Raw genomic sequence first — 27,802 nt, forward strand, 5'->3', positions numbered from 1 at the left:
CAATACTTTACCCGCTCTATAAAGACTAATTCCCCGTACACACGGTCAGAATTTCCGACAAGAAAAGTCCGATGTGAGCTTTTGGTCGGAAATTCCGACCGTGTGTAGGCTCCATCTGACTTTTCCTGTCTGAATTTCCGACAACAAAAATTTTGAGAGCTGGTTCTCAAATTTTCAGAAGGAAAAAATTCCAATACAAAATTCAGATCGTCGGTAGCAATTCCGACGCATGCTCAGAAACAATTAACTTAATTTTCTTGGCTCGTTGTAGTGTTGTACGTCGCCGCGTTCTTGATGGTCAAAAGTTCAGAGAACTTTTGTGCGACCGTGTGTATGGAAGCCAAGCTTGAGAGGAATTTCGTCGGAAAAGGTTTTTCCGACGGAAAGTCTGATCATGTGTACGCGGCATTAGGCTATTGAAATGAATGGGCACCACGGCCGAACCGCCGGCAAAGCACCACTGCAGCGGGGGTTAATAGCGCCCCGCTAGCGACCAAATACCTCCGCAAAAATGATGGTAAAACGCCGCCGATGCTGCCCGCGCCCCAGTGTTAAAGAGGCCATACTGTTGGAGTATTCATATAACCTCAGGTACTGGCTGTCTGAATACAATAGCCAGCAAGGCTTTGTCCATCCATGCTGTTCAGCTTGGATAGTGGAATCCGGTATGTTTCTTTCATTCAGCCCATAGGAAAATCTACATATGCCTAGCCTAATGCCGCGTACACATGATCAGACTTTCTGTCGGAAAAACCTTGGATGGTTTTTCCGACGGAATTCCTCTCAAGCTTGGCTTGCATACACACGGTCGCAGAAAAGTTCTCTGAACTTTCGACCATCAAGAACGCGGTAACGTACAACACTACAACGAGCCGAGAAAATTAAGTTCATTGTTTCCGAGCATGCGTCTAATTGTTACAGACGATCTGAATTTTGTATTGGAATTTTTTCCGTCTGAAAATTTGAGATCCAGCTCTCAAATTTTTGTAAGTATACAATTAAAATCATATCTGGAGGGATATACCGTATTTATTGGCGTATACCGCGCACTTTTTTGCCCTTAAAACTAGGGCAAAATCGTGGGTGCGCGATACCCGCTTCCTGCGCCGTGTTTGAACCACTGTGCCGACATATACCGAGCGCAGTACACTCGGGTATACTCGGGCAGGCTCGGCTCCTCTCGCGGTCACGTCCTGTACGCTTTTTACGCGAGAGGAGCCGAGCCTGCCCCACTATACCCGAGTGTACTGCGCTAGGTATGTCGTCGGAGTGGTTCAAACACAGCGCGGGAAGTGGGGATTCGACTCAGAGACAGCGCGGGAGGACACCACGATGGCCGCAGAAGGACGCTGGACTGGACAAGGCCGCCGATGGACGCCCTTGGAAGACACCAAAACTGGAAGTATAAAACATTTTTTTCCCAAGAATGTCAGGGCTACATTAGGGGTGCGCGCTATACGGCGGAGCGGGTAATAGGGAGATAAATACGGTAAATAAACAAAACCTGTTTTGTACCAGCCAGAACGTAGAGTACCCCTTTAACTCTTTATTTTTACCCAGGCGCCATCATCCACATAGAAAGCAGCATGCAGGGGCTCAGTGAAGGTTGCCTTGAAGGTATGCAGATGCAGGATGGTATCACTCAGCTGATAGAAGGACAAGTGTCCGGACTTGTAATCCAGGTACACAGCATATCTCATACAGGAAGATTTGCGATGAACTTGCTGTGTACATGAATCATGTACAGCAAAATGTTTATTTCCTATGGGTCGTAAGCCCCAGGACTTGTTGTTTTCTCCAATACCGGACTCTTCTTGATGCCTTTCCATGCTAGGGTAGCACACCCCGAATTCACGCACTCCAAAGCCACTGGTTTCTATCTCCCAGAAATGTCGCCCTGAGGAGAAGCTCTTGGTGCTCAACACTTGGCTCCAGTATGTAAATCTCCCTGGTAATTCTGATCTATCCTGAGGCGTTGCATAGAATGACGCTGTCTTCAGGTCATGTGATAAAGCCACATTCATATGGGCAGTGTTGATATCCAGAAACATGTCAGAAGCTTCTTTTACTTGGGAAGAAACGTTCAAGTTTGCATTGTTCATAAAATCAGTAATGGATTTGTGCAAAGTCAGCACCATCAAAACCTCATCCAGATCTGGGATGGCCAAATCTCTATCGGCGTTTACATCTTGGCCCTCAGAAGCTTCATGTACACTTGGTTGCTCCTCTTGCAGAAGAGCTATTGGATCAGTCATGTCACTCAGCTTCTTAATGTCCCGTATCTTCTTGGACAGCTTGGCCTTTTGTGATTCCACCTCCTTGATCACATTGGAGACTTTGAGTAAAACGTGTTCTTCCATCTTGGAGATGTCATTCAGAACTTTTTTCTCTTGGACTTCGACCTGTCTCCGGATTTCTTTGTACAGGTTGTTAGCCTGTTGTTTTTCGGAACGTGCTTTGCCTTGAACTTTAGTCTTGTGCTCCTGGAGACTCCGGACTCGTTTTTCAAGTTTTTCTTCCAACGGGGTAAGTTTACCCAGAGCGTTTCTCAGTCTCTCCTTCGCCTGCTCGGCGGCCTCTTCTACTAGAATCACGTTGTGTCCCTTGTGTTTTCCCACCAAACAACAGGATGTACACAGACAAGTATTATCTTCACAGCAGTAGAACTCCAAAGGTTTCTTGTGGATGGAGCACTTTTTACCACCGAAGGAGGAGGTGGGTTCTGTTAAAACATGGTCCAATTTCTCGTTGTGGGCTTCCAGGTGCTCCACACATAGAGAGCTCTCACAATGGAGGCAGGTCTTAACAGCAGGTACAGAAGATTTAACACAATACGTACATAAGATCTTCTCCTGGTCTCTCTGACTAGATAGGAAACCTTCCACTATGTTACGTAGCTTCCTGTTTTTCTCCAGTTGAGGCCACTCAGCATACTCAGCTTTACATTCAGGACAGGTATACGGTCTGGACTTCTGTGCTTTCAGCGCAGGCACCGCGCACTCCTGGCAGAAGTTATGTCCACATCTTAGCGACACGGGATCGTTATAGATGTCCAGACAGATGGAGCAGTTCAGCTCTTCTTCTAGAACGACAGACGCCATGCTGGAACGAATGAAGCAGAAATGAAAGTGAAAGTGTTCTTTACTTCTAGGAAGGGCGGGAGACTGTCACGGAATGTTCAGCTTAGACATTAACACATGCAGTCAACACTGTCCACTGAAAATAGACCTGTCATGGGAGGAATAGGGGAGCAGCATTTGCTGACCATTTCTGAAAATGCTATTTGCCTGGCGGTCTGTATATTACTGCATAAATGTAGTCAGAATTTTTTAAAGAACGGCGCTATTCCACAATCAACACATTACTACATGGATAATCAAAATACAAATTAAAGCAGAGCTTCAGTAATTTTTTAAACTTTCCATCTATTAACCACTTAAAGGGGAGCTCCAGCCTTTTTTTAGGTTTACTAAAAGTCAGCAGCTACAAAAAGTGTAGCTTCTGACTTTTAAAGCGGAGGTTCAACCGTACATAACACTTTTTCCCCTTAGATGGATGCTCATTTTGTCTAGGGGAATCGGCTAGTTGTTTTAAAATATGAGCTGTACTTACCGTTTACGAGATGCATCTTCTCCGTCGCTTCCGGGTATGGGCTGCGGGACTGGGCGTTCCTATTTTGATTGACAGTCTTCCGAGAGGCTTCCGACGGTCGCATCCATCGCGTCACGATTTTCCGAAAGAAGCCGAACGTCGGTGCGCAGGCGCAGTATAGAGCCGCACCGACGTTCGGCTTCTTTCGGCTACTAGTGACGCGATGGATGCGACCGTCGCAAGCCTCTCGGAAGACTGTCAATCAAGAAGGAACGCCCGCTCCCGAAGACCCATACCCGGAAGCGACGGAGAAGATGCATCTCGAAAACGGTAAGTACGGCTCATATTTTAAAACAACTAGCCGATTCCCCTAGACAAAACGAGCATCCATCTAAGGGGAAAAGAGCAAAAAAAAACATCATTGGGTGAACTCCCGCTTTAATAAACAGACACTTACCTCCTCCACGGTCCAGCGATGCGGCCGCCCGGAGCGTCGCTCCCCCCCCCCTCTCCGCCTGTGCCTCCATTCACTGTGTGGGTGCAACCGACCATAACAACTTTCGGCTTCACGGCCGGGCACGCACTGCTCATGCACGAGCGGCGCTGTGCTCCCAAAGTGGACAGGCGATCTCCTGGGACCTGTCATGTGTCCCAAGCAGGGCTGTCTTACTGAGAGGGCACACCTGGGCACTGCCCAGGGGCCCCAGCTGCATGGGGGGCCCTTGCCCTTTCCCCAAAGCAGCTGGTCATTGAGCCCATGCTGGGGGGGGGGGATATCTGGGATTCAGATGGGTCAGAGTGCTGTGGGAATATCTGGGATGTAGAAGGGTCAGAGTGCTGGGGTGATATCTGGGATGTAGAGTGGTCAGAGTGCTGGGTGATATCTGGGGTGTAGAGGGGTCAGAGTGTTTGTGGATAACTAGGATGCAGAGGGTTTAGAGTGCTGGGGGGATATCTGGGATGCAGAGGGGTCAGAGTGCTGGGGGGATATCTGGGGTGTAGAGGGGCCATAGTGCTGGGGAGGCATTAATCTAGCAGATATATTATATGCACAGGACAACTTTCTTACGTATGTAATATTTTCCCACTGTTTCTTTGCTGTACAGAATGATTGTTCATGTAGTTTATGCGGAGCTCCGCATTGTAGGGGCCCCAGAGCATTACTTTGCCCAGGGGCTTCATGGCTAAAATGTACCATAAGGGTTTTTAATACTGTACAAGAGACTAAATATCCGTGGGTTAGGGGCGCAAATTACTCATCTTGCCTTGGGTACTGACAACCCACGCTACGAAAATAATTTTACTGTTAGGGGTCCCCACAACTTGGGAATTTTTTTTAAGGGGTCCTGACCCTAGAAAGGTTGAGAACCACTGACCTAGAGGGAGGGGCCATCTAAGGCGAGAGGAGGAGTCGCCGAGGCAGTCCCTGGGCGGAAGGAGGAAGTGGGACAGGAAGTCCCACTCCTACCGAAGCCCCCACTCCCCCCCCCCCAAAAAAATGACATGCCAAATGTGGCATGTAAGGGGGTGAGGAGTGCTTAAAGCGGAAGTTCCACTTTTGGGTGGAACTCCACTTTAAGGACCAAGCCTCTTTCTGAGATTTGGTCTTTACAAGTTAAAATCATTTTTTTTTTTGCTAGAAAATTACTTAGAACCCCCAAGCATTATATATATTTTTGACATCTAATTTAAAGGGCAGAGGAATGTGCTGGACATCTAATCTTACAAATACAACCGGCCCTTTTGAGGGCAATCATAATGCTGATGTGGCCCACAATGAAATTGAGTTTGACACCCCTGCCCTAGAGAATAAAATGGCGGTCATTACAATACTTTCTGTCACACCGTATTTGCGCAGCGGTCTAACAAGCGCACTTTTTTGCATTAAAAAAATAAGACAACAGTAAAGTTAGCCCAATTTTTTTTTATATTGTGAAAGATAATAATACGCAGAGTAAATTCATACCCAACATGTCACGCTTCAAAATTGCGCCCTCCCTTTAAAATCTCCAAAGGCGATGTTTAAAAAATTCTACAGGTTACAAAGGAGGTCCAGGGCTAGAATTAATGCTCTCACTCTAACGATCGTGGTGATACCTCACATGTGTGGTTTCATATGCGGCGCTACTTACATATGCGTTCGCTTCTGCACTTGAGCTCCGTGGACCGGGGGGGTGTTTTTATTATTTATTTTACTTTTTATTTTTTATTTTTACACTGTTCTTTTTAAAAAAAAAAAATGTGTCACTTTTATTCCTATTACAAGGAATGTAAACATCCCTTGTAATAGAAAAAAAAGCATGACAGGACCTCTTAAATATGGGATCTGGGGTCTATAGATTCTATATGGTTAAAAGACTTATGCCGCGTACACATGACCGTTTTTCACGACGTGAAAAATTCAAATTTTTTTTATGTCATTAAAAACAATCGTGTGTGGGCTCCAGAGCATTTTTCTCAACGTGAAAAATGGGCATTAAAAATTTTGAACATGCTTTAAATTTTCACAGCGTTTTTCACATTGTCGTTTTTCACATTTCGGCAAAACGTCACTTCCACCTATAGATCCTAAAAGGGAATTTTTTTGTATTGCATTTTAGTGTAAATATGAGATCTGAGGTCTTTTTGACCCCAGATCCCATATTTAAGAGGTCCTGTCATGCTTTTTTTTCTATTACAAGGGATGTTTACATTCCTTGTAATAGGAATAAAAGTGACACATTTTTTTTTAAAAAAGAACAGTGTAAAAATAAAAAGTAAAATAAATAATGTTTGGTTTTTCTTTAATTTAATTTAATGTAGCAGGGTATCACTTTCTATATTATAGAAAGTGATACCCTGCTACATTAAATTAAATTAAAGAAAAACCAAACATAATATTTTCCCCAACTTTTTTGTATAATGTGAAAGATATTATGCAGAATATTTAGATACCTAACATGTCATGCTTTAAAATTGTGCATGCCTGTGGAAGGGCGACAAACTACGGTACATAAAATCTCTATAGGTGACACTTTAAAAATGTCTACAGGTTACCTGTTTAGAGTTACAGAGGATGACTTGCAGGAGAATTATTGCTCTACCTTGCTTCACTCTCCCTTGCTTCACTTACGTATGTGTTCACTTCTGTGCATGAGCACGGAGGGATGGGCGTTTCAATTTTTTTTCTTAATTATTTTGCATTGTCCCTTATTTGTATAACTTTTATTCCTATTACAAGGAATGTAAACATCCCTTGTAATAGAAATGATGATAGGCCCTCTTTATTGAGAGATCTGGGGTCAAAAAGACCCCAAATCTCTCATTTACCTTTAAAAGCAAAATATAAAAAAAAAATTCTTTAACTATTACTTTAACAAACATTTTTTTTTTACTATGGCCTGGGAACCAGAAGTGACGTCAGACGTCCTCCAAGGGCATAGAGACGAGTAGCGGCCATCTTGGCGTGCATCCTTCTAAAAGTGGTCCTGTGAAAAATCCAATCCATCATTGGAGCAATAGGCTGAAACCGGAAGTGATGTAAGCATACAAGTTCATCGCTCGTGGAGTGTTATCTGAGCGTTTTTTTATACAAAGTGAGTGTATCTACTTTGTGCACTTTTAATTTATTAACAGATTCTCAAAGGCGTTACGACGGCGCAACACCATTAGCGCCGTCGTAACACCTCATCTGGCCCCGGGTATCTATGCGACTGATTCTCAGAATCAGTTGCGCATAGGTACCCATTAGATCTGACAAGCGTAAGGCTGTTACGCTGTCAGATCTTAAAAGTAATTTTTTTTCCCGCCGCTAGGTGTCGCATCGTCGCTTTTCCCCGTCGTCTATGCAAATGAGGTAAGTATGGCGATTCCCGAACATACGCGAGGTCGACGCAGCGAATTAACGTCGTTTGCGTAGCGTACCCGACGCGTAAGGTTGCCCCTGCTAATTAGCAGGCGCAACCAATGTTAACTATGGCCGTCGTTCCCGCGTCGAATTGAATAAAAATTACGTCGTTTGCGTAAGACGTCCGTGAATGGCGCTGGACGCCATTTACGTATACATCTAGGCAAATGACGTCGGGGCGACGTCATTTAGCGCAATGCACGTCGGGTAATTTACCCGACGGAGCATGCGCAGTACGCTCGGCGCGGGAGCGCGCCTAATTTAAATGGTGCCCGCCCCATTTGAATTGGGCGGGCTTGCGCCGAGCAATCTAACGCTACACCGCCGCAAGTTTACAGGTAAGTGTTCTGAGAATCAGGATTTAAACCTGTAGACCTGCGGCGGTGAAACGTAGAGCTCATACATTACGCTGCCCAGGAGCAACGCTAATGTATGAGAATCTGGGCCAATATGTATTTATACAAGTGCAAACTGGAATATGATTGGCCCAGTGTAAACCTTATTATGTATCACATTTAAATATAAATGGTGAAAAATAGGAAACAAAAACTTTCATTTATTGTACTCCTCAATGGAGTATTGGCTACTGTAAATTGTACACAAAGACCATTTTTCTGTTACAAAAGTTTTATTGTCATAAACCGACAGTACAGGTTCACTACAGTGTTATAGCATACAATGTACAGAGTAAATCCGGACCCGAAAGCCCACATCATCATACAGGAAGCAAGATCTTATGCTATACTCAATTGAAAAGAGAGATGGAAAAAAAACAAAAAAATCTCTAGAACCCACAAAGACCATTTTTATTTGTTGCTTTTATTGCTTTTTATTGAACTTTCTTTTTTTTTTTTCATTCTTTATTTAAAGATTTTCAACATACAAAATAGAACTTTTTTACTTCCCTTTCCCAGCTGTGTAGTGGTGCTTTGGATGGTACCCATAGGGTAGAGGGGACACATAACGGTATGCAGTTGCATGTTTAGTGGAATTATTTGAGTTGTGTATCATAATAGTATCATCATAACAGTATTATGCACCACTACAATTGTATAATGTATTATTAATTTGTATCCAAATAAAAAGCTTTAAATAAAAAAAAAAAAAAATAGAACAAGCAAAAATAGAAAAATAAAAGATCCATAGGCGATAGAAAAAAGAAACATATATATTTGATACAGCCTACGTGCATGCCTGTCAATAAAGGTCTGACTGTCAAATACAGAATTTATCATTGTAGCGCCTGTGTACTTTTTAGTACAGGTGCTATGTCAAATTTAGTGGGATGAGAGACTTATCTGCTCTCATCCATGTTTGATTTGTTTAAATTTTGGCTGTCGCCAGCCCTGAACTGTCCTGTGGGTCATTCTGTGCTCCAGAGATGTAGTTCCATTTCTGGATGGCAGGTGGCGCCAGAGGGGTCCAGGCGGAGCCGCTTCTTCCCAGCAGCCAATGAGAGGAACGTTTTCCCTTGCAGGGCATGCTGGGGTGGGATTTTTCTGTAGCGGAGGCCTTTGCTCGGGGTTCTTCGCGGGTTCCAGGTGCGGCACCCACCTTAAGGCTGCAAAGGGACCCCAGTGACTTACTGGGTCCCCCACCTCTATTAAGAAGATCCCAAGCGAGTTGTGCTGTTCGGTGGGGAGTCTGAGGTGAACCCGGAGGCAGGTGATCCAACAGGGCTTAGACGAAACATTGGGGATCTGGGTGGCCAGACACTGACAGGTTGTATGCTGCAAACTGTCAGTCGGTGACTCAAGGACAAGAAGTCTACCTGAGGGAGATTCAGGCCAATTATCAACGGGGAGGATTCGCTCTGCTCTTCATGTTCTCGATGTACTAGGCCTGTGGCAGAGGTCTCTTTACAAATCCTAAATTCCAATTAGAGCCAGGTCTGTGGCAGAGACCTGTTCCTCCCCAGAAGTTCTAAGTGACGCTCTGGCTGCCAGGCCTGTGAGAGAGGTCTGTCCGGGGGCACTTTACCCACTCCGGCTAGAGTGGCGACGAGACAAGTGTGATAATTAAAAGCAGGACTGCTTCTTCTATCCATAGCCTGAATCTGCAAAACCTTAGTACATCTAACAGTCCCCTCCCCCCAAACTGACAATGCTGCTTCCCAAATCTACCCCCTGTGCTCCTTCATCCAGAGTGGAGGCACTCTTATACAGGAGTTTTTTTACTGACCAGATCACCAGGATAAAACATAGGGGGGGGGGGGCCTAAAAGAAAAGAAATGCATCCACCACATCTAAGAATTGGTAAGCTGAAATATTATTATTTTTTTGCTTTGGGTTTAATACCATTTTAAATCCACAGAAAAAAAACCCATAACAAATCTAGAAAAATAGCTATTTTCGATTTTGACCAGTGTTCATTTTAAAACAACTAATGTCATTTTCTGTAAATGTGTCCAATTTATAATTACACTAAAATTCTGTCTGGCAGGGGCTGAATCCAATGTTCTTTCCCTTTCAGAGCTATAGGCATCAGTGCTAACCAACACTTCCGTATTTATTTATTTATTTTCTTAAAGCGGGGGTTCACCCTATCGACAGGAAAAAAAAAAAATTTTTTTCTTTTACCTTTAAATCAGGCACTGTAGCGCGAGCTACAGTATGCCTGTCCCGAATTTTTTCCCCCCATACTCACCTTGTAGTCGTCCATCGAAGATACCGGGGAATGGGCGTGCCTCTGGAGACGGAGGATGATTGACGGCCGGCTCTGGCGCGTCACGCTTCTCCGGAAATAGCCGAAATAGGCTTGGTCTTCACGACGCGTGCGCATAGCCTGTGCGCACGCGCCGTGAAGAGCCGAGACCTACTCCGGCTGTCTTCGGGGAGAGTGACGTGCCAGGGCCGGCCGTCAATCATCCTCCCTCTCCATAGGCACGCCCATTCCCCGCGGGAGCCGAAATCTACGATGGACGACTACGAGGTGAGTACGGGGTTAAAAAAATCGGGACAGGCATACTGTAGCTCGCGCTACAATGCCTGTCTCGATGGTAACATCAAGTACTAGAGGGTGAACTACCGCTTTAATAGAACACTTTTGGATTTTTTAGGTTAGCGTTTCCCTTGATGCAGGGGCGTACCGCCCCGGGTACCACACATTGAGGGGGTGTCAGGCTGCCTATCAGAGCTGGGACAAGACAGTGGCGGGTGCAGGAGTCTCTCTGCTCAGTCTGTGGCTGGGCTTGCTCTCTGTGTTGCTCACATCATGTGCACCCCTCATGTTACTGCCTGTAATATTTTCACTAGGGCATGTGAAATCAAGACCTGGGACAAAAGAGCACCTTACAAGTGGGGGCTGTCAGTACAAGTGAAGGGTTGAGGCTGTTTGTGTATGGGGGGGGGGGGGGAGCTGTGTGTGTTTACAGATGTGTGTGAAGGGCAGCTGAGTGGGTAGGGATACTGTATGAGGGGTCTGAGTGCGTACAGGTATGAGGGGGGCTGAGTGCGTACTACGGGTATGAGGGCGCTGAGTGTGTGAGGGGGGCTAAGTGTGTACAGGTATAAGGGGGCTTAGTACGTACAGGTGTGAGGGGGGCTGAATGTGTACAGGTATGAGGGGAACTGAATGTGTAGAGGTATAAGGGGGCTGGGTGCATACAGGTATGAGGGGGCTGAGTGTGCACAGGTATGAGGGGGGCTGTATGTGTACAGTTATGAGGGAGGCTAAGTACGTACAGGTATGAGGGGGCTGAGGGCGTCCAGGTATGAGGGGGCTGAGGGCGTACAGGTATGAGGGGGCTGAGGGCATACAGGTATGAGGGGGCTGAGGGCGTCCAGGTATGAGGGGGCTGAGGGCGTCCAGGTATGAGGGGGTTGAGGGCGTACAGGTATGAGGGGGCTGAGTGCATACAGGTGATGTGTGTGGGTGGGCTAAGTGCATATAGGTATGAGGGGGCTGAGTGCGTACAGGTGTGAGGGGGGCTGAGTGCATACAGGTGTGAGGGGGGCTGAGAGCGTACAGGTGGGAGGGGGGCTGAGAGCGTACAGGTGGGAGGGGGGCTGAGAGCGTACAGGTGGGAGGGGGGCTGAGAGCGTACAGGTGGGAGGGGGGCTGAGAGCGTACAGGTGTGAGGGGGGCTGAGTGCATACAGGTGTGAGGGGGGCTGAGTGCATACAGGTGTGAGGGGGGCTGAGAGCGTACAGGTGTGAGGGGGGCTGAGAGCGTACAGGTGTGAGGGGGGCTTAGAGCATACAGGTTTGAAGGGGGCTGAGTGCGTACAGGTGTGAGGGGGGCTGAGAGCGTACAGGTGTGAGGGGGGCTGAGAGCGTACAGGTGTGAGGGGGGCTGAGAGCGTACAGGTGTGAGGGGGGCTTAGAGCATACAGGTTTGAAGGGGGCTGAGTGCGTACAGGTGTGAGGGGGGCTAAGTGCGTACAGCTGTGTGGGTGGTCTGAGTGCGTACAGGCATGATCAGTGGGGGGGGCAGATATAGGATCTGCCCCGGGTGCCAAATGCTCTATGTACGCCCCTGCCTTGATGTGTTCAGTCTTTTACCCACCTGCTCCTACATTACTATAGGATCCTGTAGTAGCACAGGGCCAGATTCACAGAACAGATACGACGGCGTATCTCCTGTCGTATCTATGTGGCTGATTCATAGAATCAGTTCCGCATAGATAGCCCTAAGATCCGACAGGTGTAATTGACTTACACTGTCGGATCTTAGGATGCAGTACCTCGGCCGCCGCTGGGTGGAGTTTGCGTCGTATTCCAGCGTCGGGTATGCAAATTAGCAGTTACGGCGATCCAGGAAGGTTTTTCCCGTCGTTACGTCGGCGCAAGTCTTAGTTTCCCGTCGCAAAGTTAGGGCTGCTATTAACATGGTGTAAAATTACTCCACCATGTTAAAGTATGCCCGTCGTTCCCGCGTCGCTTTTTTTTCCCCGGCGTAAGTACGTTACGCACGTCGCGATTCACAAACCCGTCGCGCCGCCGTAATTTCGCGCAAAGCACGTCGGGAAAATTGCGAACGGAGCATGCGCAGTACGTCCGGCGCGGGAGCGTGCCTAATTTAAATGGTACCCGCCCCATCTGAATTGGGCGGGCTTGCGCCGGACGTGTTTACGATACACCGCCGCAAGTTTCCAGGTAAGTGCTTTGTGGATCGGGCACTTAGACTGAAAACTTGCGACGGTGTAACGTAAACGGCTTACGTTACACGGGCGCAATTCTACGTGAATCTGGCCCATAGTGACCAGCAGCACAGAATGCAGCGAGGATAAACTATCTGACACTCCCAGAAGTGTCAGAGAGTAGCAGGACCCATGCTCTGGAGTAAAACAAACACTGGACTCAATAATTGCCCACTGGAAAGGCAAGTATTCAGCTTCTTCTTTTACAGGGCACTTTAAGTTATTATAGCAATGGGGTCACTTTAAAGCTTAGAATTCCATTTGTTTCACAATCATTTATACGCAGTATATTCTATCATCAGTAAGGGTAGACAAGGCTCACAATTACTCCCTTTTTGGTAACATTGTTCTATATCACCAAAGACTGCTGGTTCCTGTTGTCACTGGCATTCTTTATAGGCATGCAAAGAGGGCAGTCACGCCTTATGCATTTCTTCCAATGAGAGAGTATCTGTCTGGAGGAAGCGCAGTGGGCAACTAAGGGATGAAAAGAGTAAATATTCAGTAAGCACATAAGTTTACATTAAAGTAAGCATACAATTCTCTAGACCAGGGGTCCTAAAACTATGGCCTGCGGGCTGCCCGCCAGTGTGATTTACCCGGCCCGCAGATTGCCCCTTTAATATCGCAGCAATCCCCCTCCCCTCTGCTGACTTTTTGTCACACAAAATGAGAAACACGACATGTCCGGACAAAAGGCGGGTCTTTTGAGTTAAGCAGCGGGGCGGTTTCAGCAATCAAACACCTGCCTTTTACTAACAAATCCTGCCCTTTGTCCGGACCTGCCATGCTTCGCGTCTTGTGTGATTGAAGTAGCAGAGAGGCGGAGTGCTGGGATGTTATAGAAGGGGCGGCAGTGTAATATTGATGGGGGGATCTGTGATAGGGGGGAGATCTGTGATGAGGGGGTCTGTTATGGGGGGGGGTCTGTTATGGGGGTTATGTGAGGAGAGGAACTTGTGTTGGGGGAGTCTGTGATGGGGGGATCGGCTATGGGGGGACCCAATGTGAGGGCTTTTTGATGGGGGGAATCTGTGATGGAGAGGAGTCTGTGATGGGGGGGGGGGGGGGGTCTGTTATTCTGGGCTTTGTGACAGAGATGAGTTTGTGTTGGGGGCTTTATGATGGGGAGAAGTTTGTGTTGGGGGGGGGGCTTTGTGATGGGAGGCCTAATATGGGGGGAATCTTTGATGGGGGAGGGGGATCTGTGATGGAAAGGAATCTGTGATGGGGAGGGGGGGTGTGTTCCTTGATGAGGGGGGGGTCTGTTATTGGGGGCTTTGTGATATAGAGGAGTTTGTGTTGGGGGACTTTGTGATGGGGGTCAGTTATTGGGGGCTTTGTGATGGAGAGAAGTTTGTGTTGGGGGGGGCTTTGTGATGGGGGGGCCTAATATGGGGGGAATCTGTGATGGAGAGGAATCTGTGATGGGGAGGTTCCGTGATGAGGGGGGTCTGTGTTGGGGAGGGGTTCTGTGATGAGGGGAGTCTGTGTTAGGGATGGGTTCTGTGATGTGGCTCTTCAAATAAGATGTGTGCATAGGTTCATATTTTTTTTAAACTATAGTCCCAACAGTCTGAGGGACCGTGAACTGGCCCCCTGTTTAAAAAGTTTTGAGGACCCCTGCTCTAGACAAAGCTCTGTTATAAAAGTAAAATGTTCCTAAAGCTTTACATTTTAGCCTACCTAAACCTTTGCTTCGTTCCAAAAAAAGAAAACCAAATCATAAACAGGTTGGTCCATTTAATGTAGAATTGAAAGTAAAATCTGGCCACCAGCAATTTTATGGAGCCAAGAAATATACAGTAAAGACACCAACAATGTAGTAATAGCTGGCTCCTGACCCCTAGGAGTGTTATGCCGCGTACACACGGTCGTTTTTCGGCATGAAAAAAAACGACATTTTTAAAAACGTCATTTAAAATCAGTGGGCCAGATTCATGAAGCACTTACATCGTTTTTTTGGTAGATGCACGGCGTAAGTGCAGATTTGCGCCGGCGGATCGCTGCGCCTTACCCAGAGAACCAGATTACGCCTCCAAATAGACTTCATCGCCTCGGTGTAACCTTTCCACGCCGGCGCGGCGTTGGCGCAGATTTACGCTGGTCGGATCTGGCGCGGCCATGGTTTTTGTGTTTTAAATATGCAAATGAGGTTTTTGGGCCGATTCATCAACTTAAGCTTGACCGGCGCAGGCTACTCCCGGTGAGCGGAGCTGAAATTTCCGGTGCAAAGTTACACCTCATAAAAGCAGGGGTAACTTTGCACCAAACTTGCAGAGGTCAGCTGGAGAGCAGCTAAAGCAGCAGCGTTACAAACGAACTGAGCAACAACACTTGCTGGACAACACATAGAGGCGGTCCCCATGTTGGGAGAGGCCCTCAATAATTACAGCCCTCTCCTCTGGGCTGAAATTGGTCATCCGCCCACCTGAGGATTCCTCATCAGCCATAACTGCCCCACCACAATGCAAACCACCTAGCTTGGAAAAAAAAAAGCTTCAGTACATTTGCACCTGCAGGGCGGAAGTCTGGGCTGATTCATGGACTGGGCTTTGGTAGTGGGTCGGCGTAGCTCAGGGATCACGCCGGGGCGCAGTTCTGAGCATGTGCAGATTGGGGCATTTACCCCTGGATGTCACTGAGCATGTGCGGTCTAAGATGCGCCCCGGCGTGACCCCTGCGCCACGGTCGGCACTTCATTAGCATAGGGTGACTCCCATTTGGCTTTACCCCGCCTTACGCCGTCTAAAATCCGCCCCACTGGGGCATCGTAGACAAAAAAAGTTTGTTGAATCACCTAACTGCCGCTCCGCGCTGGACCGGTGTAGTCTAAAAATGATGCACCACGCCGGTGCAAATCTGCACCATTGTACATGAATCTGCCCCATTGTGTGCGGGCTTCACATCGCTTCTGAAAAACGACAAAAAAAAAATTCGAGCATGCTGCATTTCTTATTGTTGTTTTTTTAAAATGTCGTTTTTCGGGTTGTAAAAAATGATCGTGTGTGGGCTAAAACGACGTTTTAAACCCGCGCATGCCCAGAAGCGAGTTATGAGACTGGAGCGCTCGTTCAGGTAAAACTACCGTTCATAATGGAGTAAGCACATTCATCACGCTGTAACAGACAAAAAAGCGCGAATCGTCTTTTACTAACACGGAATCAGCTAAAGCAGCCCAAAGGCGAATAGAACTTCCCCTTCAGAGTGCCGTCTTACGTATTGTACGTCACCACGCTTTGTTCATCATTTTTCAAAAACGATGGTGTGTGGGCAACGTCGTTTTTAATGATGAAGTTGGAAAAACGTCGTTTTTTGGACATGCTGAAAAATGACATTTTTTTCATGCCGAAAAACGACCGTGTGTACGCGGCATTATATTGGAATCACAGTCACATCTGCAGATTGTGTTTCTTTTAAAGGGATTGTAAAGGTTTGTTTTTTATTTTCTTAATAGGTTCCTTTAAGCCAGTGCATTGTTGGTTCACTTACCTTTTCCTTAGATTTCCCTTCTTAGGCCCAGATTCTCAAAGGAGATACAACGACGTATCTCCAGATACGCCGTCGTATCTCTGAGTCTGGGCGGTCGTATCTATGCGCCTGATTCTTAGAATCAGTTACGCATAGATTTCTATTAGATCCGACCGGCGTAAGTCTGTTACGCCGTCGGATCTTAACTGCATATTTACGCTGGCCGCTAGAGGCGTGTACGCTGATTTAAGCCTAGAAATATGTAAATCAGCTAGATACGCAAATTCACGAACGTACGCCCGGCCGACGCAGTACAGATACGCTGTTTACGTTAGGGTTTTCCCGGCGTAAAGTTACCCCTGCTATATGGTGGCGTACATGCGGCGTACCAGTGTTAAGTACAACCCCTTTAAGTTCAGGCACCATGATGATGAATTCAGAAGCTACAATGATTAGGCAGCCTGATGGAAATAAACATCCAAAGTAGGGAGTCAGAGGTTGGGAACATTCTACATTCCAAGCAGTGAATATGGAGGAGCATTAACGATTATTTTAACAGGTTGGTACATGTGATAGTAGCTTACCCTGGCAGGTTCTCCCGGCTGTACAGAGCGTCATGTGATACAGAACATTCTTCATGGTACGACAGTGGGGAAGGGTGCATGGGTGCATCCCACCATTGACTTGCTCTCGTTTTTTACACTTGTGTGCATGTAGCAATAACACCAGTTGCTGCTGGATAAGCTTGCGTTTTTCTGGGTCAGGAATGATGTCGGTTCCCATTGAGGGAGGTGTACCTGTGCTGGTTTCAGGTGAAGGAGTTGTGCCTACTGGCTGAACCTGAGCCTGTGAAGGAGGCTAAAGAATGCAAAGAAGACATCAAAGACTGTAAAGCACATAGAGGACTGTAAGCTATAAAAACAGGAATCATTTATTCAATTATAAAAGTGTATAGGCAATAAAGACATAAGGCAAACATTCCCAGTAGAGTGCATAGAAAGAGCTGATAGAATGAACATCGGTTCAGACAAAAAGTAGGCCGCTTTGATCGTAAAATATTAATAATAAGTGACGTAACCGGGTGACCCCTCCCCTTATGACATCATGTCAAAGCACCCCCCATGTTAAGGGCATGTGGCCTGGTACGCTTAAGGGCTCGCTTTCCCCACCTTTTTTTTCACACCTGCCTGATTTTCCCCTGATTTTAAGGGGAAAAAAGTGCGCGGTATACGCCGATAAATACGGTATATGCAAGTTATTGTATGGGGACCCAGGTACTGCCCTAGGGGACATGTATCAATGCAAAAAAAAAAAAAAAGGAGCAGTAATTTTAATGATGCTTAAAGCGGTAGTTCCCCCTCAAAAAAAATGTTACTCTTAGATTGAGGCTCATTTTGTCTAGGGGAATCGGCTAGTTGTTTTAAAATCAAAGCCGTACTTACCGTTTTAGAGAGCGATCTTCTCCGCCGCTTCCGGGTATGGTCTTCGGGACTGGGCGTTCCTATTTTGATTGACAGTCTTCCGACAGGCTTCCGACGGTCGCATCCATCGCGTCACGAGTAGCCGAAAGAAGCCGAACGTCGGCGCGGCTCTATACGGCGCCTGCGCACCGACGTTCGGCTACTTTCGGAAAATCGTGACGCGATAGATGCGACCGTCGGAAGCCTGTCAATCAAGAAGGAACGCCCAGTCCCGAAGACCATACCCGGAAGCGGCGGAGAAGATCGCTCTCTACAACGGTAAGTACTGCTTCGATTTTAAAACAACTAGACAAAATGAGCATCAATCTAAGGGTAACAATTTTTTTGAGGGGGAACTACCGCTTTAAAGTGAAACATTTAAAGGAATATTTCATGTTTATTATCGTGCATGGGGGTGCCCTTAGTCTGCCTGTAAAGTGGCACATCTGTACGATGTGTAGAACATGCCTCAGCAATAATGATATTTCTATTGGAAAAAAATGTAATTTGAACTTGCTTGCGGCTGCAATGTATTGCTGGCTCCCAGCAATATAGATGAAAAAAAAAACGGCATGGGGTACCTTCCTCCAGTCCATACCAGGCCCTCCGGCTATGGACTGGAGGATTTAAAGAGGAACTTCACGCCAAAAAAATAAATAGAAAATTGGTGTGGGGTCCCCCCCACAATGCATACAAAACTCTTAGGCCCTGTACACACGACCAGTTCATCCGATGAGAATGGTCCGACGGACCATTTTCATCGGTCCACCGCTGAAGTGGCCTGATGGTCTGATGTGTGTACACACCATCAATTCAAAAACCGATCGGGTCAGAATGCGGTGACGTAAAACACACGACGTGCTGAAAAAAACGAAGTTCAATGCTTCCAAGCATGCGTCGACTTGATTCTGAGCATGCGCAGGTTTTGAACCAATGCTTTTCTGTACTAACTATCGGTATGGGCTCGATCGGGCAGCGGTCCATCGGTTCGATTTTAAAGCATGTTTTAAAATTTTGGACCGAAGGACAACAGACCGATGGGCTATACACACGGTCGGTTTGGACCGATGAAACTGAACCTCGGTCCATTCTCATCGGTTTTGTCCGACCGTGTGTACGCGGCCTAAGCCAAGCATGCACCCAGGCAGGTGTGAAAAAAAAGGTGGGGAAAGCGAGCTCTTAAGCGTACCAGGCCACATGCCCTTAACATGGGGGGGTGCTTTGACATGATGTCATAAGGGGAGGGGTCACCCGGTTACGTCATTGCATGGCTCTGCCCTTGCCTATATAGGAGCTGTCAAAACAAAGAGACAGCAGTGGTGGATTTACATTGCAGGACACCTTTTTTTCTTCTTTAATAAAGGACTTGTCAAAAACTGTCTCTTGTGGTTTTTTACCCGATACCCATTCACATAGGGGGGGGGGGGCGTAGTGGTGAGTAAGGTGTGGACAAACTGCAGGATAGGACAAAAACCAAAGAACAAGCAAAATGCCATTATGGCAAAAACTATGTAGGACAGAACTGAATGTACTTTTTTATACAACCTAAGAAAAAAAATACACATGAAAAAGCAAAAAATAAAACTTGTTTGCATGCAAACAGTATAATAAATATATTTATAAATTTGCCAAAAACAGGGAGAATCAGAGGGAGATTTGGTGTAACTGTTAAGTACTGATAAGAGTGGAAGATGCAGTGTTTCCTCCAACCTGAAGGAGGCACTGTGCCATTTCTTTAGGCTAGCAGGAGCTTATTGAGGAATAATTGTCTATTGTGAGCCAAAACCAAATTCAGGGTCTCCGCTCCAGCATCTATGTCCCCCATGCGGTATATTTCAGGGTGCAGCCAGGTCAGGCTAGGAGTCCACCCTGACTCCATATAATCTACGGAACAAGGAGAGTAATCTCTCAGCCCCCGCACACCATGGAAGCCCAGATAGGTGATAGCAGCTTTAGCCTAATTCCATCCACTCCACACCCACCAACATGATTTTCCCTACCCATGGGGCTTAGTCATGGAGGCAAGGATCTGTAAAGGAGAAATTAAGAAATTTAAAGTGAGTTTAAAGGCAAAATAATAAACATGTTACACTTACCTGCTCTGTGTAGTGGTTTTTCACAGAGCAGCCCGGATCCTCCTCTTCTCGGGTCCTTCTTCTGTGCTCCTGGCCCTGGCAAAAGTATCAACAGACCACATTTTCCTCTGTAGCACACACACTGGCGGTAACCCTGCCTGTCCCTAGGCAGACTTCACTGGTACTCTCGCTCGCTTGCCACTGAGAAATGTATCTACACTGGCAGCAGTCCCTACTGTGATGCAGACATTCTCCACTATGACACAACAGTCCACCATATTGACTGCCTTCCAACAATCCTCCATAGTAAGAACAAAACTGACAGTCTCTTTCATCCATTGCCAAAATCAACCACTGTGGTTTCTCAAGGGAAATCCCAGATGAGCCTCCAAATGTAGCGGTACCCCCATAGGAGCCAGCAGTTTTAAAGGTCCCTTAGGTTTTTTCCCAAAATTTGCTCAATGAATAGTCCAGGGATGGCTTTTTTTTTTTGGAGGGCGGTAACTTGGATGGGGATGGAGGATTAGTGGGATACTCTAAAAAGAACTATGTACAAAGATTGGGACACTAGCTGCCTTCTATAGAACTGTATTCAAAGTCCTTGTGAAAATGAACTTGGCTTTGTTGTAGTAGCTGAAGACATAAAGCATCCTCAGCATCCTTCAGCAATGTGAGTCCCTTCACAAAGAATTATATAGACAGAGCTCTTCAGGACACCATCGGATGTTCCCTTAATACACAAAGCTGACTCTCTAGACCAGAGGGGTGGCAACAGCCCATAGTTCTAGGATCTCTCACACTAGTCTGTAATCACAAATATCCTCAGATGTTGGTCGCCTCTGGACAATATCTTCCAGATACCCGTCCCGTAGACAAGTTGCCTGACAAGATGTTCTGGCCTCCTCCTCAGCGGTCGGTTTCCCATAATAATCAAGAACGAACCTGCATTAAGGAGACCCTCAGCCTAGCCGAGTTATTAAAGAGCAAGCATGAGGTCCGCACTAGGTGCTCGACGGGACCCCATTCTGTAACTGGGATTGAGGTGGCAGAGGTACGTAGGACATGTGGAGTGTACATTGGTTTAGCGGTTTCCCTCCTAAATGCAACAGTTCACAGTCAAGGTGTGCAGTGACACCGGACAACAAGTTTTGGAAAAGGAAACTCATGGAACCCCGTGGAAAAGTACCCCATATGCAGGGCGAGTCATCCGCCCACACTGCCTGGCATAGCCCAAAAGCTTACATTCACATAGTCGGCAAGTAAGGAACACCTGCTATCCAGCCCACACACCTCTACCAGTGACCTCAGACTAGATCCTCAGATTACAGCCCCTCAGTCAGCTTCCAGCAACATTCCGCATCAAGGCCCCTCTGCTAGTCCAGCTGAGGCCTCATGAACAGCAAGCACATGGCGAGGTTGCCTAAGAGTAGGGATGAGCTCCGGTGTGTTTGCACACTCCACGTGCAGAGGCCGCCAGGAAGTCGGCACGGCGCTGCTCTAATCACAGGCAGGGAGACATTGTCCCGATGCTCGGCTGCAGAGATCGGGAAATGTCTCACTTCCTGTGATTAGCGAAGCGCCGTGCCGACTTCCTGGCAGGAACACACCGGAGTTCATCCCTACCTAAGTGAGTAACCAGCTCATTTGAGACTGTGATCCTGCAGGTCTTCTGGAATGCTCAATATGTATTTATTTGTATTTTTTCATTTTAGATCTTGATACTGTAAATTACCCTGAAGAAGAATGCTATACATTCGAAACGCGTCGGATTATCCGTCTTATGTGCCATCAGCCCTCTGATGATGGGCAATGTTTGACAGACAGTATCATTTTGCTATACAAATTTTTTTTTTTTTATATGTCCTTATATATTTTTTTTGTTCGTTATTGATATTGTTTCTATTATATTATGTAATAAATGTATACTTTTTTATGAATTTTTGAGTTTAATATTTGTTGCCTTAAAAATCTCACCCCTTTTGAGTTTTTTTTCATTTTTTTTAGTGATCCTACAGGTCAAGATCATTCTGTTCCAGGTCTCAAACTATTTACAGTAAAACCTTGGTTTGAGAGTAACTTGGTTTGAGAGCGTTTTGCAAGACAAGCAACATTTTTTTAATAAATTTTGCCTTGATATACAAGTGATGTCTTGATATATAAGTAGCGTTATGTCACAACTGGGTGTAAAAAAATAAGAGAGGAGCCTCTAAGTGTAGCAATATGGTTACATTTAATGAAGGTACAACATTTAGCAACTTATTGCTACACTTATGCCGCGTACACACGGGCAAACATGTACGATGAAACCGGTCCGCCGGACCGTTTTTACCGTGCATGTCTGCCCGGGGATTTCTGTACGATGGCTGTACTAACCATCGTACAGAAATCCGCGCGTAAACAATACGCGGGGCGTGTCCGCGCCGTAGCCGCGACGATGACGCGGCGAAGTGGGCAGCCCTGCCAGTTAAATGCTTCCACGCATGCGTCTAAGTCATTCGACGCATGCGAGGGATGGCGGGCGCTCGGACATGTACGGTAGGTCTGTACAGACGACCGAACATGTCCAAGTGGACAGGATTCCAGCGGGCTGTTTTAAAACAAGTCCAGAAATATTTGCCCGCTGGGAAAAGGCCCGGCGGGCAAATGTTTGCTGGAATCCTGCCCGCTCGGGCCTACACACGACCGAACATGTCTGCTGAAACTGGTCCGCGGACCAGTTTCAGCAGACATGTTCGGTCGTCTGTACGGGACCTTAGAGGCGCCTCTCTTCTCTTTTATACCCTGTAAATAAAATGCTTTGATATACAAGTGCTTTGGATTACAAGCATGTTTCTGGAACAAATTATGCTCACAATCCAAGGTTTTACTGTATACCTATTTCTCAACAGCCATCTGTGCAGGGCTCACAGGGATTGGCTTGGACAGTATAAATATTCATGCTGCCCATTGACATTGCTCCACACTTAAAATCCAGAACTACCCAGAGAGTTCTGAATATACAGAGAGAGCAATCAAACTTGCAGCCTGTGAAACATAGAACAGACCTAACCAATCACATGCAGCCACACGGATTACAGCGAGATAAACTAAATTGACCTAATCTAACACCTGACTAGGAAGGTGCTACGAACAGTTCAAGAAAAGCAGGCTGTTCCCCTAGCCACTAGCCTTCATGGACTAACCTTCATTATAAAATGTAAACAAAAAGGTCAGTGTATACTAGGGGATGAAAAGATCAATTTACTTACAGACAATGTGTTTTCTTGGAATTCTTCAGGACACTCCCGAGATCGGGACTCTCCACCTAGTTAGGACAAAATTACAATGTTGATATAGTACAGTGTACCATAAATATAAATCCAAGAAACCACCAGAAACTAATGCTACGTACACACGATCGGAAATTCTGACAAGAAAAACGTGGATTTTTTTCCGACGGAATCTTGGCTCAAACTTGTGTTGCATACACACGGTCACACAAAATTCCTACCGTCAAGAATGCGGTGACGTACAACACTACGACGAGCCGAGGAAAATTAGGTTCCGAGCATGCGTCGACTTGATTCAGAGCATGCGTGTTTTTTCGTGCGTCGAAATTGCATACAGACGATCGGAATTTCAGACAAGAACTTTTCCCGTCTGAAAATTTGAGAACCAGCTCTCAAATTTTTGCTGTCGGAAATTTCCGATGGGGCCTACACACGTTCGGAATTTCCGACTGTAACGGAACTATGTATTCCGATTGATAAAGGAATGTGTCTGATCAGGTCATGTTAAATGGGGCTCGGGTCCGAAACGTCTAGATACTGATTAAGTGATTAACTCAAGGAGATGTCATTATTTTAAAGTATCTGTATTGAAGCCCCCCCCCCCCACTGTGTGAGGAGGGGGGGGCGGAGTGTTTCATTGTTCCTGTAACAGCTTGTAACCAGACATAAACTAGGTGAAGGTACCATTAAAAGTCAGTTCTACTTGACCCTTCAAAACGTAGCCTCGTCTCGTTCTTGAAAGGGCATTCTATGGGACTATTATTCTGCTATTTTTACAGCTGTACCTGACTCTCTCTCTCTGGATCTCGTGGATGGGGATATACCAGCTGTACTTGCATATCGCAACTTGCCAGGGAAAAGGACGTCTCCAACGGCTGATACCCTCTCACAAATTGGGTAGCCGTTACACCAACCAAAAGCTCACATCAAACTTTTCTTGTCGGAAATTTTGATCGTGTGTATGCGGCATAACAGAAATACTTCAATTGGTCAGTGAGCTCCCAAAACACCAGTCTGGCATGTTCTCTACATACATTGTAGGGGACGTTTAACAATTTTGGTGAACAGGAAGGTAATGCTAAATAGGGATGAACTCAGGGTGTTTGGATTCTGGTCCTCAACCTAAGCAATCCCATCAGGAAGCTGTCACTGTACTTGGTCAATCCTAAGTGGCCGATGCATTCCCGCCCATATACAAAGGACATGTATACATGGGGCCATGGAGCCTTGCGGCGCGAAATGTCTTGGGCATTTAAGATTGGCAAGCACAGTGACAGCTCCCTGGTGGGAGGGGCTAGTTGGGACATGTAGCAGGAGCACTACATCCAAGAGGTCACATATAACGAAATGAGTTTGGTTAAATAAGGGGCCAGATTCACAAAGAGATACGACGGTGTATCTACAGATACACCATCGTATCTCTGACGTAAACTGGTCCTATCTATGCGCCTGATTCATAGAATCAGATACGCATAGATAGGGCTAGATCCGACAGTGTTACAATGTGTTACACTGTCGGATCTTTTTTTCAATTTAAAAATGGCGCCGGGGGCGTTCCCGCTGATTTACGATAAATAATATGTAAATCAGCGAGATACGCAAATTCACGAACGTACGCGGACCCGTCGCAGTGTTCTTACGTCGTTTCCGTAGCGGTTTTCCGTCGTATACTTACCCTTTCTTTTATCAGGCGCAGCCAATGTTAAGTATAGCCGACATTCCCGCGTCAAATTTTAATTTTTTAACGTCGTTTGCGTAAGTCGTTCTCGAATACGGACGGACGTCGTTTACGTAAGCGTCGCAACCACTGATGTCCTAGTGACGTCAGTGGGAGCAATGCACGCCGGGAAATTTTGCGGACGGCGCCTGCGCATTTAAATCGGCGCGGGAACGCGCCTGATTTAAATATGACACTCCCCTAGCCGCGGAATTTGAATTCCGCTGGGGGATTTAGGATCCGCCGTCGCAAGTTTGGAGGTAAGTGGTTTGTGAATTAGCTACTTGCCTCCTAAACTTGCGGGAGCGGATCTTAATTCACGTAGATCGAGCGGATCTATAGATCCGCTGAGCTACGTGAATCTGGCCCAAGGACTTTAGCGGTACTCATATTCCATGCAATCAAACTCATTTACGATCTGATTTTCCGACAGGAATTGTGTGATGGCAGGATGTTGTCGGATAATCCGACCGTTTGTATGCTCCATTGGACAATTGTTGTCGGATTTTCCGACAACAAATGTGGGATAGCATGCTTTAAAATTTTCCGACAACAAATGTGTGATGTGGGATTATTTGATCGTGTGTACAACAAGTCTGTCGGAATAAAAATCCAAAGTACAAACACGCATGCTCTAAACCAGTGCTAACCATAAGACAACATTAGCAGACGTTGTCCAAAGGGTGGCGCTAAAGAGCTGAAAAACCATGTAGTTTCCTGTATGTTGGCCAACAATTCTTTGCCGTTTGTATGCAATACAAGTTCATGGCCAACGCCCTTTGCACAAAATTACACGGCTTTGTCCACGGAAAATCCGATCGTGTCTACGAGACTTTGCTGTAACACAGCATATTGTAAAAACAGGGACAGAACCGGCGCTGTTAGGGCTATAAAATAGGGGTTCTGTTGCTACCAGGCTCATTCACCTCAGAAGACAGGAGCTGTGGTGTTCCCCTCCCTTGTTTATTCATTGTTGTCGCGGCTGTTGTTATGTGATAGTGTCACCTTTGTGATACAATAAATTATTGTGTCATGTTGGTTAAAGTTTATTGCAGTTGAGAATTTGGTATTTGCAGCCTGAGCCGTAGCGGCTAGGTTAGCTTAAAGCTTATATATTTGAATTTGATTCGATGAATTTATTATAAATATTTGAAACCAATAATAAACAACTGCGGCCTTTATAGCCAACACTTGTCTGTTATTTATTTAAGTTAAAGGGTTTGTAAAGGAATAATTTGTTTCCCTAAATAGCTTCCTTTACCTTAGTGCAGTCCTCCTTCACTTACCTCATCCTTCCATTTTGCTTTTAAATGTCCTTATTTCTTCTGAGAAATCCTCACTTCCTGTTCTTCTGTCTGTAACTACACACTGTAATGCAAGGCTTTCTCCCTGGTGTGGAGAAAGCCTCTTGAGGGGGGAGGGGGCGAGCAGGAATGTCAGGACGACCACTAACACACAACTTCTTTCTCTATCTGCAAAGTAGAGAGTGTCCTGACTTGCCTGCTCGCCCCCTCCCCCTCCCCCTCAATCGGAGCGGCCGTTTGCTAGGCGATCTGTGCGGCCAATGAGAGATGATCTCCTATGTTTACATAGGAGATCATTTCTCATTGCCGGCTCACACAGACAGCGGTGCTGTCAGGGAGAGAGGAGACCGATCTGTGTCCCTTGTACATAGAGACACAGATCGGTCACCTCCCCCAGTCACCCCCCTTCCCCCACAGTTAGAACACTATATAGGGAATACATTTAACCCCTTCCTCACCCCCTAGTGTTAACCCCTTCCCTGCCAGTCACATTTATACAGTAATTAGTGCATATTTATAGCACTGATCGCAGTATAAATGTGAATGGTGCCAAAAATGTGTCAAAAGTGTCCGCCATAATGTCGCAGTCGCAATAAAAATCGCAGATCGCCGCCATTACTAGTAAAAAAAAAAAAAAAAATAATAATAATAATTCTGTCCCTTATTTTGTAGGCGCTATAACTTTTGCGCAAACCAGTCGCTTATTGCGATTTTTTTTTTGATTTTTTTTTACCAAAAATATGTAGAATACGTATCGGCCTAGACTGAGCATAAAAAAATTTTTTTAAATAAAAATTGAGCTATTTATTATAGCAACAAGTAAAAATATATATATTTTTTTTCAAAATTGTCGCTCTATTTTTGTTTATAGCGCAAAAAATAAAAAGCGCAGAGGTGATCAAATACCACCAAAAGAAAGCTCTATTTGTGGGGAAAAAAAGGACGTTTTTGTTTGTTTGTTTGGAAGACACGTCGCACGAACGCGCAATTGTCAGTTAAAGCGACGCAGTGCCGAATCGCAAAAAGTCCTCTGGGCAGGAAGGGGGTTTAAGTGCCCAGTAAGGAAGTGGTTAAGGTTGTCTGTTATTTCCCGCCTGCTGTCCCATGAGAACCTCACTGGCAGCAGCAGTGGTGGGGCAGATATGGCGGGGAAACTCCCTGAAAACAAAAGATAATATGGACTTCCATGTGATCTCACACCGACAGACTTCAGGACACAAACACGGGAACAGAATATTAAATACATACCTGATAACCCCATTTTCTCCTCTTCTCTGTGCGTAGATCTGAAGTTGTCTACTATATTACGTAATTTCCGGTTCTTCTTCAGATCAGGCCGCTTTGGATACTTTCTTCTGCATTCCGGACAGGTATAATATCTTTCCCCCTCCTGTGTGTCCAGTGCACTCACTATGCAGTCGTGGCAAAAGTAGTGATCACATCTCAGTGATACGGGATCTGTGTAAATGTCCAGACAGATACAACATGTCAGCTCCTCTCTCATAGTAGCAGACGCCATGCTCAACGCACTAAAATGAAAGTGAAAGAAGAAGAAGATCAGTTGACTTCTCATAAACCGCAGATGGAATCAATAGATGCTGAGTCACTGGCCTGAAATTAGCATGGAGGTTGTAAAAACGACTCTTATGGGCATGGGAATGTAGGCTGTACAAAAATAAATTACGCACCTTCCTGCCCAAGCCAAGTTTCAGCTTTCAGCGCTGTCGCAATTTCAATGACAATTGCTCGGTCATGCTTCTCTGTAGCCACATGAAATTTTTATAATTTTGTTCCCACAAATAGAGCTTTCTTTTGGTGGTATTTGATCACCTCTGCGATTTTTATTTTTTGCGCAACAGCTAAAAAAAGACCGAATTTTTGGAAAAAGA

The 27,802-nt window shown here is 46.0% G+C and overlaps 1 protein-coding gene across 1 annotated transcript; it reads right to left on the minus strand.

Moving 5' to 3' along the window:
* Positions 1–1,426: 1,426 nt before the first annotated feature.
* On the minus strand, positions 1,427–27,509 carry LOC120944389 (E3 ubiquitin/ISG15 ligase TRIM25-like). The gene is made up of 5 exons (XM_040358447.1): positions 27,162–27,509; positions 22,872–22,927; positions 16,673–16,946; positions 12,976–13,094; positions 1,427–3,164 (listed from the first exon to the last, which is right to left on the minus strand). Exons 1-5 carry the CDS (start codon positions 27,484–27,486, stop codon positions 1,539–1,541), a joined length of 2,400 nt encoding a protein of 799 aa, XP_040214381.1. The 5' UTR covers positions 27,487–27,509; the 3' UTR covers positions 1,427–1,538.
* Between the last annotated feature and the right edge of the window lie 293 nt (positions 27,510–27,802).

Source organism: Rana temporaria, chromosome 6, assembly GCF_905171775.1.
Source record: "Rana temporaria chromosome 6, aRanTem1.1, whole genome shotgun sequence".
In the NCBI taxonomy this organism is placed as follows: domain Eukaryota; kingdom Metazoa; phylum Chordata; class Amphibia; order Anura; family Ranidae; genus Rana; species Rana temporaria.